This window comes from Daphnia pulicaria, chromosome 4 (assembly GCF_021234035.1).
Source record: "Daphnia pulicaria isolate SC F1-1A chromosome 4, SC_F0-13Bv2, whole genome shotgun sequence".
NCBI classification, from domain to species: Eukaryota; Metazoa; Arthropoda; class Branchiopoda; order Diplostraca; family Daphniidae; genus Daphnia; species Daphnia pulicaria.
Window position 1 is genome coordinate 19543834 of NC_060916.1, and position 19181 is coordinate 19563014.

The following is a 19181-nucleotide window of genomic DNA, read 5'->3' on the forward strand; positions in this document are numbered from 1 at the left end:
GAATCACAAGATGTTTTGCAATTCATTGTTTTAGAATTCACGAAAATCCCGAAGAAAGAAAAACTGTTGAAAAGAGAACTTCGAAACCCGCGCACACTATTCAAGTTCAAGAATTTCATGAAAACCCTTGCTTTCTGTTTGGAATACGTTGTTAAAATTGACTCTCTCTCTCCTCATTATGAAAGACGGAAGGAGGAAGAACCCATTGCAACAATTATTTTACTCTTACGCCTTCTAGTTTATGGATGTCAAAAACGGAAGCGGAACTTTTGAGGAATCAGGTGAGGATGTATACGTCGAAGTGTCCCTAGATGAGGGGACAAGACACAATCTTTTAATTCAATTCTGCAAAATCCACCAGGGCTCTGAAAACGATTTTAATTTGATTTTTTTTCTTTTGGGAGTCGGAACTTTTTATCACGAATTAGATTAGTATGGATGTGCGACATACGGGCCCCGACATACGGGCCCTCTTTTTTTTTCATGCGACACACGGGCCTAAAAAAAGACGACACACGGGCCTATTTTTTAATTGGAAATAAAAAGATGAGTTGAATACCTACTATGCGTAATCGAATTATTTACATTACATAAAGGGAGCTGGAATCGATGAAAAAAGAACACAGTAATTGGGATTCCGCTAAATGCTGATCAGAATAGATACAGACATGAAGCTGTATCGAAATTGCTGGCTCGTAGCACAACCAGCTTATAAAATGAATGTAGAAATAAAATGAGATAAAGTAGGTAGAGAAAAAAATAGTCTTAATCAGACTCGTCAAGACCATTGGCATTCCGGAGTTCTCTTAGTTGGGCCCTGGAGAACTTATGCGTGAGATTTCCAAGCGCCTCCAACAGTTCTTTAGATGAAATGGGATTATCGGCCTGGCTATAGGAAGCCCACAGTTCCGTCAGGTGGTGCTGCTTCGACTCTGCGTTTTTGTTCAACCGTCTCAGGGTCTGTTCTTGGGAAAGGAGCTTGGCCGTCATTGGTATTTTCTCAGCCTCGTCTTTCATCTTGAGAATGAAAGTGACGAGACTGATAGATGAAGGCCCTAGAATAAAAATAATAATGAGAAAAAAGATAATGGGATATAAACTAACAGTTACCAGCAACAGCTTTCAGGTTGTTGTGAGTCCCCTCGACGTTGTTGTTGGTACGTTCATGCTGATTGAACATGCTCCAATTTTGTGGTGGCCAAACGGTGCTTTTTATGTATTTGGTGTCGATATAGTTGCAAAATCTCAGCATGAGACCATTTGCTGCCGCTTCGATCTGTTGAAATCTTTTGGCGATTTTATCCTCTGGCAGCAGGTAGAGACTCAGTAATTCCCTGCAGGTTTTGCGAGTCTGACTGTCCTTCCGATAAGATGGTGCCAGTCCTATTAACTTGATGTTCCGATAAAAGGACTGGGTCAAATGGAAGGAGCAGCCCACTGGCTTGACCGCAGGGAAAACTTCCTTGCATGCCTATACAAGAATAGTTTATTGGATTGGAATTGCAGTGGAATTGGATTTGTAATGGAATTTACCTGCCACATAGCCGCCTCGAAATCCATCATGAATTCCATTACTTTAGGCTGTTTGCCATCTTGGCTCAGAAGCTCCAGAACAGCAGCAAATACCGCAACATAATCTTTTTTTCGTTTACCCGACATGAGAATGGTTATTACAGGAACCTGTGGTGTAATGGTTACAGCATTAGAAACCTATTCAAAAGGACAAAGGTTCGATCCCCGGTTCCGACTTATTGATACCTGCTTGCTCAATGTTCCATGGCGGATGAAGACATGAATGCCAAAGACTTGGTAAAACGGCCCAGGACATATAAAGAAAGTGCCGTCTCCGTACCACCTCTTAGCCTTACGTAAAAGGGAGAGCTGATAATCCGTGGCGAATATCAAATGGCGGTCGACTCTTTCCCGCGATGTGATAGCGATATCTCGGCGGAAATATCCATCCGGAATGCAGCTGCCATATTGATCTGTTATCATCAAAAATAATATTTATGATTGCAAATAATGAAAACGATAAAATTTACACTTACCCCAATCGAAGTGAAGATCCGTCGGGTTTTTGGGAAACTTCGGTTGCTTCTTTCGTTGCACCGCTCTAATAAGGTTGTTCTTCACTGGGAGATTGCGCGATGGATCTTTTGCGAACTCCACCATCATTTCTTTCTCTACTACTGCCCTAGCAGAGGCTAGCGGATTGCTGATAGCCTGTGCCTTCGCTTTCATGAGAATTGAAGCATCCCTAGAGATGTCCAGGTTGGTTGGGCAGGTTGTATAATTTGTACTTGGACACAATTCACTGTTATCAAAAAATTTCTGGTTGCTAAAGGAGTCGAACTCAAGACAACTGCGTGAAAACAAAGAGCGCTAACCGACTGACCAAGGTGATGTTCAAACGCAATTTGTATTTATGTTCGTTATAAAAAAATACACATAAATATGAATAAAAATCTTGGGCCCGTATGACGTTAAAAACGACGTACGGGCCTAAAAATTTACGACATACGGGCCTGGGCCCGTATGTCGGGGCCCGTATGGTGGGGCCCGTATGTCGCACACCCATTAGTATGGGGCAAAAGGGGTTTGGAGCTTCTTGCCGAAATTGAGAATCGGGATTGGTACTCATGGCACTTACCAATTTTTTCACCACGTTCTCAACGATTTACTGATTTAGTTCAACTAATTTTAGACGGGGACACCGGGGAAGGGTATGGGCAAAGTTTTGGTGGGGTAATATCTTTCTTATATTAAATACGAAACCGTGCTATATGGGGTCTTCCTCTGCATCAAGTTTTATCTGAATCACAAACTGACAATGTAGAAGATTTGAAGGCGAGGGTTGAAGCTATGAAGTTCAACAAAGTAGGCTTCCATCCACCACAAGTAATTTCATTTAAGACTTCGTGTGATTATTGAGACTTTCGTGTTATGCACTATATTTAAAGCTGAAAAGCACTGCACAGGATGTATAGATTTGGTCAAACTGAGAAACCAGAAATTTCCCCAGCAAAAGAGTTCCCTCGAAGATAGGCCTCGGCCTAGGCTAACAATTAAGACTCGTTGCAGAAGACTAGTTAGTCAACCAACATATTAGAATATGGGCAAACAGAAGAGCAAAAGGTTTCTTGGATAGACGGTTTCACGACGATCTCAAAGGAGAAACTGCGTTTCATTGTTTTAAATTATTCATCACTGCAATATCCGGATTCTCAGTTCTGCCAACTTGTGTGAAATTTATGGTTTTTTTAAACTATCTTCCTTGCGAAATTACCTGTTACTCCTGCATTTAAGACCCATATTTGATTTTCGGTAAATACAATTTTGCCAACGTATTTGTGTTGTTTTTTCCATTTCTGGGATGTAGTTGAAGACTACAGTTTACTTATTTTTATTTTAAATTTGGTATTCTTAGAGTTCGAGTGATGCCAGTTGACTATATTTGCGACATGTTTAACAGGAAAAGGCTATATATCGTTAAACGAATCAATCACATTAATATTATTATCAACATTTAAGAATGAGTTTTCATGTGAGGGATATAGCAGTATTCTATAGCTTTATAACAGTCATCGTTAATGTTGACTCAACTCTATAGCTCTGGTACTGGTGTAACCACTCATATTGCAAGCCCTTCCATTGCCTTTTTTCTCTGGAAGTGAAGCCTGCCTTGAGCCCCGCCCTGACGCTTCGCGAGAAGCGCAACGGCGGGTGTGTTGGGAAATGGGGAATAGGCTGAGTGGTAATACTAAAAGGCTTTATTTGGTCTTCATCTGTGAGTTGTGGCCCGGGCCAGGACCTCATTAGTGATGAGGCATAATTTTCCTAAAGGTATAAAATTAAGGGGATGTTTTCCTTTAAAGGTTTCGTACAGGGACATCCCCCCCCAAAAAAAACGACCTTAAAATAACCCGGGACGAGATGGCCAGGATAAATATCGGGTAAATCGCACTTTTCTAAAAAAAATCCATTAATTTTTGAAAAAATACACTCAATGTTTAATTTTTACAAATTTTCTATATTTGAATTATTACAAAAAACAAACATTAATTACCCGAAGGGTTACTGGTCAAAGTTTCGTTTGCAGTATGGTTTACATGGGCACCCTCAGTTCTCGTAACACTACACAGATGGCTTTTTGCAGTTATCGTAACACTACATAGATGGATGCACTAGTTTTTGGCAATTATTGATTGTAATCAACAATTTTATTGCATTTCAATGGCAGTAATCGGTAGCTTACAATTTTTTACATCTATTCTGAAAATTTGGCTGCAATCGATTCAGGCATTTGATCAAACGGAGTTCTGGTTACTTTTTGACAGAATTTCAATAGCTGTTACAGCAGACGATAATACAGAGACATGTGAGTGTGTGACAGGGATATAAACGTAACGTGACAATCGACTACTATTGTATGATAGAATAGAAGTCACTGTATGTTATCACCGAACGCTATCAATCTCCAGTAAAAGAAGTGCTGATAGGTAGTTACTTAAATTTAATTTTAACAAGATCCGGTGTGACGTGGGGTGGCGGGGCGAAGCCTCCGCCGCACCAAAGTCACGCCTTACTCTTACGCCGCGCCATATCATATTAGGTTTTTTGGAATTTAATTTTTATTTAATGTTTGGATAGAAACATGCGGAAATATTCTTTTAATCTCTTTCTCGATTTCTGCTTATTACAATCTTCCGGAAACTAAGGGCATACATTTTTTTAAATGTTATTAATTCATCTTAATAATAGGCCTACCTTTATAACAGAATATTTTTATTATTCTTTAACTATTCTATAGCTCTGTCTTTATAAAACTATACCAATACTACTATACCAACTAGAATACCCTTAACATTCCCTTCGGGTACCTTGCGGCGTACGTACGCTGCCTACAGTAAAAATAAACTTTAAATAACTGTTGAGTTTGAAGATTTGAGTTAACTCTACTTTTAGCTCTACCTTTGTTGAGCCACCTTAAAAAATGAAGGATCTAGCGTTTAAATATAAAGTTTCATTTGGTCATTACTAGATGGCGCCAGTATTCCCGCGTACCCTTGATCCGTCCCTAAAACCGTCCCAAAGAAAAATTGTTGTTATAGTCTGGGAGCTGGGCGACAAAAATATGACAATTATTTAGAAAAAGGTTTGAGGCTAAAATATGGTTTGGGGGGGTTATGACACACGAAAAGCCACGTCTGTCGACTGGCGGCCGGGGCGTTCAAGCGTGACGCGATCCCGAAGTCGGCGGGAACAGTAAAAAAATCCACTTTGTTTAGAAAATCTGAACTATATCTTAAAAAATAGAGGGATATCAACTTTATTTAATTTCCGACAGACAGACGTCATAATCTGGGCCCTTGGGGCCATCAGACGTCGGTATGTAAGAAATTTCACGAAATTTCAGTCAATTGTGAAAACGGCAACGCTGTATCCCAAGCGCATAATTTGAAATAGAGAGATTTGGGGGGATATGTTTTTTAACTAAGTAAATATGAACAGAAAATGCAGTAAACTGTTTTTTTTTTATAAAATTATGCATTTATTTTGTTTAACCGATTACTTTTTCATTATTTGGTTAGTGCTATTGGCAGCTAAATTTTTGGCGGTTCAAATTTCTTCCCTATATTACCCGTTTTTTTCTGCTCCTCTTTCGTGAGAGCATACCGAACGTCTCGGGAAACTCTTGACTAACAGCCGTTATGGTTTTTACCCTGTCTTCTACCAAACTCTGTATATCTATAACTTTTGTCTGCCTTTATCTATCTGATCCGACGCGGTTGTAGCATGAGTTTCCTCAGCGACGAAATGCGATAAGATAAATACCGTTCTCCGTTCTACCGTTCTCTATACTTTTGTTGTCTGCGCAGCTCTTACTATATAGGCCTACGACTATATATAATACCTCAATATAACAAACGCAAACTGACGACAATACGATCTATACGACGGTCTAAATGAATCTCCCCCGATTCTATGGAACGCCATAGGGACAAGAAATTAACTGCTCCAAAGTAAGCATTAATTTTTTGCTCTCCAAAAATAAGTGCTCAAAATTTAGTGCTCTCTCGCATCCGCTCTCTAGCGGGCGGTTCAAAATATTTCGTTTCTCCGCCTGCTTGTGAGAGGAGTTAGAAGCTATCGATTAAAATCCAATATTTAGCTTAACTATGGGATTTCTAAATTCGAATGCTTGCCCTTTTTCTTGCCTCATCACCTTTGCCAACCCGGCAACCCCTTATGTCTTCTGAGAATCCTGAAATCCGTCATCCATCCATTCCGGATTCTGGCGATGCCGAACATCGGAACATGCCAGGACCTAATAATATTGTTACTTCTGCTGGGGAAGAAGAAAAAGTCGGAAAAAGTATCGACGAAGTACCAGTCACGAAGATTACTTCGACAAAGATGGAATCATAAAAAGACACGATAAAAATCACAGGACAGAAGGGTGGTGGCGGAGGTGATGGGGCAAGACGCTGATCGACGCTGATGTATTCGAAAATTAGATTTTAATCGATATTCAATTGTCAATATTTTCATTGATAGCGAAATATTTTGAACCGCCCGCTAGAGGGCGGATGCGAGAGAGCACTAAATTTTGAGCACTTATTTTTGGAGAACACTAAATTAATGCTTACTTTGAAGCAGTTAATTTTTTGTCCCTATGGCGTTCCATACGATTCTCATTTTCTCCGCTACAGAGTATGTCAAAAGAAGATCATTTTTTGTAGAAAAAGTGGCATCCCTTTGTTGTAGAATTTTTATTTCGTTTTGTTTTATAGATCAGTGTGTTATGTTTGTGTGTAAGATGTTCGAATGTCTTCATCAGGAGTGGCTTTGCACGTTGGGGTTTGGGAGAGAGACACGCACATGTTATTATTGGTCACAGCACACGGATGGGACGAAACAAAGAAGAAGCTTCCCGTCATCTCAACCGCCGAGTTTAGTTGTGTACATCCGCGTCCCATATAATTTAAGATATTTCAGATTTTCTTAACAAAGTGGATTTTTTTACTGTTCCCGCCGACTTCGGGATAGTGTCACGCTTGAACGCCCCGGCCGCCAGTCGACAGACGTGGCTTTTCGTGTGTGTCATACCCCCCCCCCTAACCATATTTTAGCCTCAAAAACCTTTTGCTAAATCATTGTCATTTTTTTGTCGCCCAGCTCCCAGACTAACATACATGTTCCCTTTCCATGGTTTGCAATAATACAGATAAGACTTTAGATATACATGTTTAGCGATAAAGAAAACAGGAACTGACGACGACCGACAATATCATCGAAACCGCAAACCATATCCTATAACATTGTGAAAACATGGATCGTTTTTTTATTCGACAGAGAGTATTAGATTTGAGTCTCTAGTTTTTAGTTTTTTAGTCTTGAATAGTTAACAGCGAGTAGAATTGGTCCTAAGAAACTATGGTCAACATGATCATCGCTCGATGGGTCACTCTTAAAATTTTGTTCATCTTCTTATTTCCCTGGATAGTTCACGCGTCATTTATTCACAACTTGGACGTCAGGAAGGAACGAGTCTTTACAAGTCTTCCAAAATCCTATTTTGGCTATAGTTTGAGCGCACATCGCTTAACCGAAACACCAGCAGAGTATACATCAACCCATTCTATCTTGCTTATTTTGTGAGTGATATGCACATAAATCTAATGCTATTTCCCATTTGGTGGCTAATCGTTGGTATAGATGGTTGGTTGGGTCGCCAGGTGAAAATTTATTTCAAGGAGCGGTTTATAAATGTAATACTTCAGTTGACCTCGAAGCTGGTTTCCTTTGCAAAAAATTAAGAATAATAAGCTCATCCAGTGGTAAGTGGCAAAACAAGCAAAATTATGAAACATAACATAACGTCATTACATTATATTATGATTTCAATCTCTTGGAACGGATAACCTTAGAACCAGTCAAAAATGGGTGGTTTGGTGCCACCGTTGTTAGCAACCGAGAGTTTGCTTTAGTACGCTCTTTTTTAAATTAAATTTTGAGATAGCTCTACGAAATGATACGATTCTCAATCATTTTACAGTTATGTTCACCTCGTGCTGGATCCCAGGCTGAAGGGGAATGCTTCACAAGTGAAAATAATCTTCAAAGCTTTAGCAAAGTTAAACTTTTTCTTCCACGGCGTAAGGAAGCATTAATACAATTTCCTTTAGTAAGGTATATGGATATATGATTTTAACGCATTTTCTTTTTAAGGTGTTTGTTTGTCCGGATTCTCAGCAACATACATGACAGTGAGTTTGACCTCCTTTTAAATCTACTTCCTTCCTATATTTTTTTTTTCTTTTAAACTCTTCAAACAAAAATTCATCTCTTTTACAGACTGCGAAGGGTTCGCTGAAGCCTCTCCTTGGAGGTCCAACTTGCCTCAAGGACGACAAACCAAATGATGTAGCGAGTTTGCTTTATCCAGCGGCTTACCCATTCTTGGATAAATGGTATCTAGGTTACGCCATGGCATCCGGAACGTACGGAATGCGCAAGTTTGGACAAGAGTTCCTGCTCGCCTCTGTTGCTTTCCACATCAATTCATCCTTTGCTGGAAAGGTATCTAGATAATCTCCCGCGCTTTATTCAAAACCTTGGCCAGTTCCTGTGCTAAACAAAACCTGAACTATATGCGCTGTCTTTTCTGGCAGGTATACATGTTAAACAAAGACACTAAAAAGGAGATAGAAAGTTTAGTAGGATACCAGCCAGGTGAGCACTTTGGAGCTTCGCTAGCCGTATCGGATTTCACGGGTGATGGCAGGGATGACATTGTCGTGGGCGCTCCTCACCACACCGATTACAACGGTACCGAACTCAAAGTTGAAATTGGCGCCGTCTACATTTACTATCAAACATCAAAGAACACCTTTGATAGCCAAGATAGACCTCAAGAACTCAGAGGGCTAACATCCGGTAGTAGGTTCGGGTATGCTGTGGCGGCGATTGGCGATACTAATGCGGATGGATTCAACGACTTGGCTATTGGGGCACCGTACGAGAACGACGGACTTGGGACAGTTTATATTTATCAAGGGTCAGAGAACGGCCTGCGAGATAACCCTCAAATCATTTCCGGAAATATGTTTAGTCCGCATCTGAAAACGTTTGGATTTTCCATCGCGGGAGGTGATTTCGATGGGAACAAATATAGTGATGTAATCATCGGTGCCTACGAGTCTGCCGCTGTTGTTTACATCCCCGCTCGTCCAATTGCCAAAATAACCAGCGACCTAAATTTCGTCTCCAAAATCATTAAACTACAGCAGACGAGTAAATGCTCCATCACTAATTCCACCGATGGTGTAACCACGATCCCGGTAGCTTGCGAAGACATCAGCTTCTGTATAACATACTCCGGTTCGAGTGTCGAGAAAGAAATGGAATTTCGGGTCTCAATAGTACTGGATTTCAACGCCGAAAAGGACAACAGTCGAATCTTATTCTTAGAAAACAATCGCAATCAATTATTTCGAGAATTGAATTTTACGTCAGGATCGAAGAAATGTCTAACTAATACCATCTACGCCATACCTGGCATCCAAGATTTCGCTTCAACCGCCCAAGCGAAAATGACTATTGAGCCGGTTGACAAAACAACAAAACCTAATCGGTTGTTGCCTATCTTCTCCAAGGAAAATAGCAACATCATTAGCACCAACTCACTCACTTTCATGATTGACAGTAAAGCAAACGCGGTTGTCGATGCTATTCCATGGTGGGTTTATGTTGCCAGTGGCTTGGGAGCCTTTCTCATACTCGCAATCATTACGGGCATTTTGTACAAGGTAAAACGATTCAAACAAATTTATTCAGTCGTTCAAAATAAATCACGACTTTTTTTTTTTTTTTACAGTTGGGATTTTTCAAAAGGAAAAAGCCACCCACCCAACAAACCGATGGAGAAGAATTGACAAAGGCCGACGATTCACAAAAGGAAACTAATTCTTGATAAAGAGGCTCATAGCTTTATTCTTTAATTTCAGTTAAGAATTTTATCGCTTTAATTTCATTTTCTATAAAGTTTGTTATTGATGTTGATCCAATAGTGGAAAAAAGTACACGGTTAAGCTTATGTAATCTCGAAAAATATGACGTCTTTAGTAGCGATAACGATCAAAAATAAATAAATGGAGTTGCGTTAATATCGCTACTATTAAAAAAAAATGACAGCGCGCTATCACTGAAGATGAAATTAAACAAATAACCAAGATACCAGCAGATTTGGTTAGCGAGGTATTTCCAACAGGAATATTAGTAGACTACGCAGTTGTACTTTAGAGTTTCAACTTTCTGAAGTTATTAACAAAATGAGGCTTTATTTTTTTACTGTTGCTTTCGTTCTCGTTGTTTACATTTCATCTTCATTCGGCAATCGGGTCGATTATACTGGGTAAGCAGTACAAAATTCGGAACAATTTTTCATTTTTTAATTCGTTACAAAAAGTCATAAGGTAGTTCGATCCCGAGCAGCAAATGTAGTTCAACTGAGCTATTTGCGGAACTTGCAAAATTTGGATGAAACCTTAGACTTTTGGTCGGAGCCGTTTCATGTCGGTCAGCCAGTGGATATCCATGTCACTCCAGCTAATTACGACAATTTAGCGCATTCGTTGAAATCGGCCGGAATACAACACCACATAAAAGTCGAAGACCTCGGACGAGCTATAGAAGAAGAGCGCACAAGTATTGAACTCCGTCGGGAACTCACCAAAAATCAAAAAGCTTTCGATTTTGAAAATTACCACACTTACGAGGAGGTAAAACAATAAATTATTCATCTTGTAATAAAAGGTCGTTATATCATAATTTTTTGCTATAGATTGTTAGCTATCTGGAAAACCTGGCCTTGGAAAATCCTCTCGTTTCTGTTTCGTCTATCGGCGGGACTTACGAGAATCGTAGTTTAACTATGGCTACCATTAGCACTGGAAGTAATCCAGAGAAACAAGTGATCGTTTTCGAATGCGCAGTTCACGCCAGAGAATGGGCCGCCCCGTCCACCTGCCTTTGGTTTATAAACGAAGTAAGATACTTCTGAATAGTTTCTTTTTCCATCTGATTTATAAAAGCGAATTTTTAAAAATATTTGTATGATTTTATAGTTAGCTACTAAATACGGAAGCGATAGCGAAATTACTCGTTTGGTTGACGGATTCGATTGGAAAATTACGCCGGTAACTAATCCTGATGGCTACACTTACTCGTGGACTACGGTATGTACAGCGATTACATTAAGTTTAATTGAAAGAACAATTTCTAATAAGAAACCTGCGACAGGATCGTTTATGGCGGAAAAATCGCATGCCGACCGGCACCTGCTTTGGCGTCGACATTAACCGAAATTTTGACACAAACTTTGGTGGAGCTGGATCGTCAGATGTACCCTGCATTGATACATATCACGGCCCCAACAGTTTCTCTGAAGCAGAATCAAGCGCTGTCAGGGATGTGTTAATAGCCAATCGACCTCGAGTAAAGGCTGCCATATCAATTCACACCTACTCTCAACTCGTACGTGAATATGTTTAAAGAATTTACTACTCTATGGAAACTGTTTTCATCTTGTTCCATTTTCTGGGATAATCGACGATCCTGCAATGATCTACTTAAAGTGGATGTCACCTTACGGCTATACTTATGATCTACCAGCAGAGTATGACGAAATGGTAATCGATTGCTTGAAAACACTTATTAAAAAAGAAACTGATTGACTTTCTATTCTGTTTGTTACGTACTAGTTGCGCGTAATGTCCATTGGAGTCCAAGCTCTTCAAAATACTTACGGAACTCAGTATCAATATGGAAATCATGCCGACACAATATGTACAACCAAATATTCTAGACTTTTCTGCCAACGATTCTAGCTTCTTATAAAAATTTGACCTATTTATTGCAGATATTGCATCTGGAACGACGTTAGATCACGCTTACACAGCAGAGGGTATCTTATATGCCTATCTTCTCGAATTGCGAGACACGGGAGAATTCGGTTTTGAATTGCCTGCATCACAAATCATGGAAACAGCTATTGAAACATGGAATGGAATTAAAGCTATGGCCCTTGAAATCCTTTAGATTATATCCGATTATATCATTGCTTTGTAACACATGGCAGCATAATAAATCAATAGCAGACTACCTGATTCTTTTATTATGCTGCAGAATATTGACGAACAGCATATTCCTGCCCTTATCTACTATATATTGCCCGTTCTAACCTCTACTACGAATTCAAAACATTCCCCCGGCGATTATAATGAAAGCAGCGTATTGCTGATATCTTGCCACGTCTTAATTTACAGTAACTATGAAGTAGAAAGCACTTACCATGGGAAAGAGTTCAAATGGCATCAAAGTCAGCAGCAGTTGAGGTGGGCTACTCATTGGGATGAAAATGAATTGATGTTAAAAATGTCGTGCTGGCAATTTTACACTCAGTACCTCGATGAGTCTAATCGATCAGTGAGAAAATAAGAGTTTGTTCACTGTTCACTTGTAAGTTTAAGACTATTAAGTTTTAGCACGTTTGGCACGTTTGTTTTGTCGATTTTTGCTTTTTTTTGTTAAAGAAACGAAGTATTGAAATCGGCGTTTTTCAACAACGTTGCAATTTTTTATTAGAAGATATTTTGTTTTGAAATTCCGAATTATTTATTCATTTTTTGTTTTTCTTGCCTAGTTACATAATAAAAACATTAACGTATAGAGCTATAAAAGAAATGTGACAAAAAGTTGTGGTGTTTTGCCAATACAATCTTACAACAAAACCCACCAGGCTTACACCTGTAACAGCTTTGCAGAACAATAATATCGATCATGTTTAGGAAATGTTTTCCTACAACATGCGGTTGACTAATCATTTTGTCAACACGCACCTTTCTTTTTGGGCCTTGGTTTCCCTCCTTTTTTTCCGCGCTTTGCGTGAGCTGGTTTCGATGAAAATCCACGAAAATATAGCAAGTCCTGTACGTTGTGGCAAGTGGCGTATGCATTAGCCAACGCTGCTACGCTGAGGATGTCACTCTCCAAGTTAACTTTCATGGAAAAATAGGAGAATAAAACATAATATAGATTATAAAGTTATAAATTCTATCAAACGAATATTAAATATTTATGTATTATTGGACGCAGACATTGTAGCTCTAGATATCATCGCTTTGTCAATGCCATCACTGAGTCACTCTTGACGCAAATGCCACATGTGATTCACTAGAATGATATATAGATTCAAGTTCTGTTGGTAGGGGAACAGAGAAAGTAATATAAGCCCTACGCCTTATACTTCCACTCCTCCCGATTGGTACAGCCAGGTACGTGGTATTGACCCTTCATGTTATGACACATATAGGTTCCTTTGTTACCTTGCTGTGCGTTGCTGGGCTGGAGCGATTGTGGTGGAACGTTCCGTCTGGGCTTCTCATATATATTCAACACCACACGACAATAACTAATTAAAAGTTGGAGGTTCAATCAATCTTCTTACCTATTTTTTCGGTCGGTGGTGTTTTAGGTCTGGAAACTTGCTGCGCGAAAGCCGTGAGAATTGCGGAACAGGACAACATCGGGACGATTTAAAAAATGAACCTTTCAAGCTCAACCATATCAAAGGTGTGCCGAGGCAACTACGAAAAATAATTCATATCGACAATTTCACGGCGTGCAGCGCTTGCGTGTAAAGAAAGACAACTTCTCCTATACTTTTCTTATATTACACTACGTGTATTTTCCATTTATTATACCTATGTAAGAAATGGCGAACTCTACTTTAACTTTTACACTACGTCGTAATTTGACTACTCAACGTAAATTGCCTTTTAAAAATCGTATAGATAGTCGATAAGATTCCACATGTTCTCAAAGATGAAAAACAAAAATGAGACGGCATAACCAAAAACAAGAATGACGAATGAACTACTAACATGATTCAAAGTAAAAATAGGGGGACGGCTTCGAACTTTCTTTTTAAGCAACAGGCAGCGATTGCTCTGCAGAACAATTTTCGTCTGGAAATGAATAATGAATCCATACTGTTGCATCAACAATATCCTTAATATGAGAATTTTAAGTATTATTCAAAAGTTATTAAAAATTTTAGAATTTCAAGTACTTACTGTCGATCAAATGCATCTTTAAACGGACTTTTCTTTGGCAAAAAGTATGCGAAAGCACGAGGATAAAATGTTTGTTTAGCCAAAGTTACACGACAACTGTTGTGTTCCTTGCGATCGTTTTCCATCAGCGACAAAAGGGACATTCGTGGCTAAAAATACGTATTCAGATATGCTGATTACAGTGGCAGCTCCAATCTACTTGCTGAAATTTTGTACTTTTGTATTTTGGCCTACCTCTAAAAATCCATATTTTCCTTCGACTGCACGTTGAACACCAATTAAAGTGTTGGCTACTAAAGTTTCATTTGGGTATTTGCGAAAGGTGTCGCCGATTAGTTTATAGGTACCATTTTTGGCATTCTGAATAAAGATATAAAAACCGTTACCCTGATATCAATGTTTGGAATATCTTAAATCTCAAACCAGCATGATATCATCGACTGCGGTACTCTTAATCGTGACCGGCTTGATGGTGGAGCTCGTAGCTAATTCATCTAAAGTGTTTATTATAGGAACGTAGTTGGGAACAGCTAACAAAGCCGTAAGCACCCCAGTGTAAACGTATATGAATACTACCATCGTTAAACACCATGTGGCCGCTATTAAGGAAATGAAACAAAAAAATAGATAATATTTTAAATGACAAAGATTCAAGAAATCGTATAAATTAAACTGTTTCACCTGCAAGACGCAAACCCAAGCGATTTTCATTATATCCAACACCTTTTATGCATGAGGAAAAACAATTATAATTAACATTAAAGTAAATTACTCCAACTATTTTCAAACTAGAATTAAAACAAAAAATACTAAATAAAATAAATAATCTAAACATTTATTTCAATATGCACTTGGAAGCGAAAAAATCTGGCAGCGGTGCGTTGCTATGACGATCGTTTGTTTATTGAATAAACACACAATTGACACAAACAACTGATTTTACTCGAAACTTATTTCTTAGTCTAGTTCTAGCCTAATAAGTCCATAGTTGAAACCGGCAAAATGTTTAAAAACACCTTTCAAAGTGGATTTCTATCCGTTCTTTATAGCATTGGAAGTAAACCTCTGCAGCTCTGGGACAAAATCGTACGAAACGGTCATATCAAGCGAATAACTGACAACGATATTCAGGTAAAAAAAAAAAAAAAACAGTTTAAAGCAGCGTTAAACTTAGAAATTAACTGGTTTTTTTATGAATATGAAGTCCCTTGTCTTAGAAATTGTTGGAACTAATGTTTCAACAACATACATTACATGCCCTGCTGATCCAAAGAAAACTCTTGGAATCAAACTTCCATATCTTGTTATGATTGTCAAAAACATGAAAAAGTATTTCACTTTTGAAGTTCAGGTTAGTGATATATAATTCACATGCATTGATCTTTAATAATTACTTAGTTTGCAAACATTTTAGATTCTAGATGATAAAAATGTGAGACGTAGATTCAGAGCAAGCAACTATCAATCAACTACAAGAGTGAAACCTTTCATTTGCACTATGCCTATGCGGCTTGATGAAGGATGGAACCAGATCCAATTTAATTTAGCTGACTTTACAAGGCGTGCTTACGGAACAAACTACGTCGAAACTTTAAGGATTCAAATTCATGCAAATTGCAGAATTCGTCGCATTTACTTTTCTGACAGACTCTATTCTGAAGATGAATTACCTGCTGAATTCAAACTCTATTTACCTGTTCAAGCTAAGGCAAAAGTGTAAATGTGGTGACTTATGATGTATGCTCATCTTTATTTTTTTCCTGCAATTAAAACCACTTTTTCTATGCACCATTATTTTGGTCTCAATGACTTTTTAGTTTTCAAGCTATAGCTTACTTTAATAGTTATTAATTACAGAGTTTTTTTTTAAATGTTACCTTGACCAGTAATGATGCCTACAACCCACATTGCATGGTCTCCAAATTTTTTTCTGCTCGAATTTATCTTTCCTTCAATTAATAAAGTAAAGTAAACCAGAAAGGTGGAGGAGATGAAAGCTATCCACACCTACAGAATGAAATATTAATTACTTCAATTAATGTTAATAAAATGAAAATAACCTCTATGCTGAATGGTAGAAAGGCCGCCATGATTTTTGAAGTTTCATCTGGAAAAGGAATCAGTATTCCTGTAACATCGTAAATCACAGGGACACTGAAATCGACTGCGGTGTATCGCGCGTAAGTTATGGCATTCAAACTAGCCCCCATATCAGCTTCCTTAATGATAAAAAATCTGTAGTAAAAGAATTTCTTACTGGATATTTAAAAAAATTTTACTTTTCGCAGAAGCTGCCCAACGATTCCATCCCATTGCCCATTTTTGAAACCTCCAAACAGAAAATCAGGCGGGTGCGTTATAGTCAAACTAAAGCGGATATTTTTTTGTAAAAAAGATATCCCTTTGATATTAAGAAATTAAGCATACGAAAATTGAAGACGCGCGGCCAGCAGATTTAAGGTATCGCTTGCAATCAAAGCATTGTAACTGCTTTTAATTCCAGGAATTTCTACAAATGGTGGCTTTACAAAGTTATTAATGGTAAAGAAACATTTCTAAATATGTTTCAATTATAAGACTTACTTCAGGTGACGTTGCCAACAAATGAGAAGGTAGCGGCAGCTGGTTTGCCGTAACAGTGACGAGACTTATAAAAAGAATAAATATACGTTTAAGTGTAAACATTATAAAGGACTTCCAACAGTTCGTCTTCGAATAGTCCTTGCGCTTCACAGACTAAAAATGTTCTTTCTCGAAGTAAGGGTTTGTACCGAGATTTATACCGAAAATTCTAAAGATTTTCAGTTAGGTTAGGAGCAAAACTGAATATTCATATTAAATTAAACAATCTATATTTGGTGAATCTTATTGAAATATTCATGAAAAATGAATCGGATATCAGGCGGTTAGACGGCGTTTGTCGATTGTCTTTTGAAATGTGGGATTGAGCCGAAACGGGGGAAATTAAATTATTCATATTTAATCGTTTCATTTGATTTATGCATGATTTAGCATGAATTTAGTTGGCAGTAAAAGCCGTTTTCCAAAATCAAATATTGGGCGCACACAAATCAAAAGTTTTGTTGGATTGGTTCAGTTTCATGAATAACAAAAATTTTCTTGCGAATAACCATAGTAACGTAGGCAAACAGGAATCAAGCTAGCCTGGACCATTTTTCGAACGAAATTCAGAAACTTGGATTCGATCCAAATTTTGTTGGCAGACTAATAAAATATCCCCCCCTCCCCGACTATCTCTGTTCGTTTCAAAATTCAAACTGAACAGATATTTTCCATAACTAGAAGAAAATAAATTAAAAATAAATTAATTAGAAGTGTTTCTTATTTTCTAAATAAAAAGAAGGAATTTCCTAATTAGAGATTTAATTAGTTGGAATTTGGGTCAAAAATAATTACTAATGAACTTTTGGCAATCAATTCAATTCACTGTATGCGTATGCCTGTCAATGTCGCCAGGCCCGGATATGTCACGACACATGTTTGCTCAAATCACGCTCGAGATTCGGGAAGGGATTTGACTTTCAAGATTTAATTAGTCATAATCCACACAGTCTCTTACGTAGTGGTAGCCTTGTTATTAGTTTGCAAGTTTCTACTAGGAAGAATGGATTCTCTAAAAAACGGATGGTTTAGTGAATTGAGCCCCTTGTGGCCTGGCCAATGTATTTCTTTGGAAGTAGAAGAAGTCCTTCACCAGGAAAAATCAGAATTTCAAGATATTTTGGTCTTGAAATCGTAAGTATGTTTATTGTAAAAAATCAGAAATTCATTTTTAAAGTTTAAATAATTTGCTTAGGAAAACCTATGGCAAAGTTCTAGTACTAGACGGTGTAATTCAGTGTACCGAATTGGATGAATTTTCGTACCAAGAAATGATTTCATTTTTGCCAATCACTTGCCATCCCAATCCCCAAAAGGTATTCATTCTTTAACATAAAAGAGAAGCATTCAAAGAAAATGAGTTGTAATGCTTACCTTTATGCAGGTCTTAATTGTAGGTGGTGGAGATGGAGGAGTTGCACGTGAACTAGTGAAGCATCCTCTTGTGCAGTCTGTTGTTCAGTGTGAAATAGATGAAAGAGTAGTTGAAGTTTCTAAAAAATTTCTTCCATTTATGGCCAAAGGATTTGAGGATTCTAAAGTCACTCTTCATATTGGGGATGGATTTGAATTTATTAAAAATCATCCTGCTGAATTTGATGTTATCATCACAGACTCATCAGATCCCATAGGTGCCATATGCTTAACATTTAAATCTTTTAAAAGATTTTACATAATTTTTATTTTATTTTTTTCATAGGGCCAGCTGCTTCTCTGTTTCAAGAGAGTTATTTTCAACTTTTGTGCCAAGCCTTGAAGCCAGGAGGAATTGTTTGCTCTCAGGGAGAAAATGCTTGGTTTCATAGTCATTTGATTGCTCCATTATTAAAAAGTTGCACTGAATTGTTTCCTGTTGTGGATTATGCCTATACTTGCATACCAACATATCCAGGTGGCCAAATTGGATTCATATTGTGCAGTACAAATCCTGTAAGTAGTTTTTTTCTCAAAAAACAAAACAAAAATACTGTTTACTTCATGCAAGTTTTGTTTTCACAACCCGTATTTTTTCTTTCTAAGGAGACACAATTTCGAACTCCGATTCATCAATTATCCGAAGCTGAATGTGAGAAAATGCAACTACGCTATTACTCTTCAGAAATGCATTCAGCAGCTTTTGTTGTACCTCGTTTCGCTCGAAAAGCACTCATCAGTTTGCCTAAAGCTAATGAAAAAGAAACACATTAAAGTAATTCCAAAATACCTTGAATTTAGTTGATGGGTCTAAATTTTTCGCACACTACTCTGGGGAATTAGTTTTTTACTTATATTGGCAACTGCAACGTTTCCAAAACAGTTCGTAGTTTCGTACATTCTGTAAAAAAGTTGCTAAGCTAACTCATATACGCTGATATGTTCATTTATAATAATTTTCTGCTTGGTACTAAACAAAAAATACTTACTGCCGCTTTTTACTCTATG

General features: G+C 38.0%; 5 protein-coding genes across 6 annotated transcripts; 4 read left to right on the forward strand and 1 right to left on the reverse strand.

Annotated features, from left to right (window-relative positions):
* Window positions 1-7381: 7381 nt before the first annotated feature.
* On the forward strand, window positions 7382-10099 carry LOC124337511 (integrin alpha-8-like). 2 transcript variants are annotated; one of them, XM_046791527.1, is made up of 8 exons: window positions 7382-7625; window positions 7720-7841; window positions 7917-7990; window positions 8060-8159; window positions 8233-8270; window positions 8359-8583; window positions 8676-9812; window positions 9881-10099. In XM_046791527.1, exons 1-8 carry the CDS (start codon window positions 7438-7440, stop codon window positions 9974-9976), a joined length of 1980 nt encoding a protein of 659 aa, XP_046647483.1. In that variant the 5' UTR covers window positions 7382-7437; the 3' UTR covers window positions 9977-10099. The 2 variants fall into 2 exon arrangements, with proteins under 2 accessions (XP_046647483.1, XP_046647484.1); XM_046791528.1 differs by having other exon boundaries at window positions 7932-7990.
* Window positions 10100-10278: 179 nt separating this feature from the next.
* LOC124338477 (carboxypeptidase B-like) lies at window positions 10279-12165 on the forward strand. The gene is made up of 8 exons (XM_046792559.1): window positions 10279-10417; window positions 10472-10784; window positions 10847-11050; window positions 11130-11240; window positions 11305-11538; window positions 11640-11693; window positions 11766-11850; window positions 11924-12165. The coding sequence occupies exons 1-8, from the start codon at window positions 10335-10337 to the stop codon at window positions 12100-12102; spliced, it is 1263 nt and encodes a 420-aa protein (XP_046648515.1). The 5' UTR covers window positions 10279-10334; the 3' UTR covers window positions 12103-12165.
* A 1581-nt stretch (window positions 12166-13746) lies between these two features.
* Window positions 13747-16934, reverse strand: LOC124338165 (glutamate receptor ionotropic, delta-1-like). The gene is made up of 10 exons (XM_046792238.1): window positions 16722-16934; window positions 16566-16660; window positions 16418-16505; window positions 16199-16357; window positions 16016-16145; window positions 14820-14861; window positions 14562-14737; window positions 14373-14498; window positions 14139-14287; window positions 13747-14073 (listed from the first exon to the last, which is right to left on the reverse strand). Exons 1-10 carry the CDS (start codon window positions 16821-16823, stop codon window positions 13842-13844), a joined length of 1299 nt encoding a protein of 432 aa, XP_046648194.1. The 5' UTR covers window positions 16824-16934; the 3' UTR covers window positions 13747-13841.
* On the forward strand, window positions 15028-15932 carry LOC124338166 (cilia- and flagella-associated protein 20). The gene is made up of 3 exons (XM_046792239.1): window positions 15028-15269; window positions 15343-15489; window positions 15553-15932. The coding sequence occupies exons 1-3, from the start codon at window positions 15141-15143 to the stop codon at window positions 15856-15858; spliced, it is 582 nt and encodes a 193-aa protein (XP_046648195.1). The 5' UTR covers window positions 15028-15140; the 3' UTR covers window positions 15859-15932.
* A 661-nt stretch (window positions 16935-17595) lies between the features above and the next one.
* LOC124335832 (spermidine synthase-like) lies at window positions 17596-19179 on the forward strand. Its single transcript, XM_046789314.1, has 5 exons — window positions 17596-17894; window positions 17956-18076; window positions 18145-18391; window positions 18460-18689; window positions 18780-19179. The coding sequence occupies exons 1-5, from the start codon at window positions 17764-17766 to the stop codon at window positions 18945-18947; spliced, it is 897 nt and encodes a 298-aa protein (XP_046645270.1). The 5' UTR covers window positions 17596-17763; the 3' UTR covers window positions 18948-19179.
* The last annotated feature ends 2 nt before the right edge of the window (window positions 19180-19181 follow it).

Bases quoted from the DNA above. Each gene is read 5' to 3' on its own strand.
- LOC124337511 (XM_046791527.1), top strand. From the start codon at position 7,438: ATGGTCAACATGATCATCGCTCGATGGGTCACTCTTAAAATTTTGTTC. The intron at 7,842-7,916 runs GTAAGTGGCAAA...TCAATCTCTTGG, and splicing joins AATAATAAGCTCATCCAGTG to AACGGATAACCTTAGAACCA. The intron at 9,813-9,880 runs GTAAAACGATTC...TTTTTTTTACAG, and splicing joins TTACGGGCATTTTGTACAAG to TTGGGATTTTTCAAAAGGAA.
- LOC124338477 (XM_046792559.1), top strand. From the start codon at position 10,335: ATGAGGCTTTATTTTTTTACTGTTGCTTTCGTTCTCGTTGTTTACATT. The intron at 10,418-10,471 runs GTAAGCAGTACA...CGTTACAAAAAG, and splicing joins AATCGGGTCGATTATACTGG to TCATAAGGTAGTTCGATCCC. The intron at 11,241-11,304 runs GTATGTACAGCG...AACCTGCGACAG, and splicing joins ACACTTACTCGTGGACTACG to GATCGTTTATGGCGGAAAAA.
- LOC124338166 (XM_046792239.1), top strand. From the start codon at position 15,141: ATGTTTAAAAACACCTTTCAAAGTGGATTTCTATCCGTTCTTTATAGC. The intron at 15,270-15,342 runs GTAAAAAAAAAA...ATGAATATGAAG, and splicing joins TAACTGACAACGATATTCAG to TCCCTTGTCTTAGAAATTGT. The intron at 15,490-15,552 runs GTTAGTGATATA...CAAACATTTTAG, and splicing joins ATTTCACTTTTGAAGTTCAG to ATTCTAGATGATAAAAATGT.
- LOC124338165 (XM_046792238.1), bottom strand. From the start codon at position 16,823: ATGTTTACACTTAAACGTATATTTATTCTTTTTATAAGTCTCGTCACT. The intron at 16,506-16,565 runs GTATGCTTAATT...TATCCGCTTTAG, and splicing joins GCCGCGCGTCTTCAATTTTC to TTTGACTATAACGCACCCGC. The intron at 16,358-16,417 runs GTAAAATTTTTT...TTTATCATTAAG, and splicing joins TTGGGCAGCTTCTGCGAAAA to GAAGCTGATATGGGGGCTAG.
- LOC124335832 (XM_046789314.1), top strand. From the start codon at position 17,764: ATGGATTCTCTAAAAAACGGATGGTTTAGTGAATTGAGCCCCTTGTGG. The intron at 18,392-18,459 runs GTGCCATATGCT...TTTTTTTCATAG, and splicing joins AGACTCATCAGATCCCATAG to GGCCAGCTGCTTCTCTGTTT. The intron at 18,690-18,779 runs GTAAGTAGTTTT...TTTCTTTCTAAG, and splicing joins TATTGTGCAGTACAAATCCT to GAGACACAATTTCGAACTCC.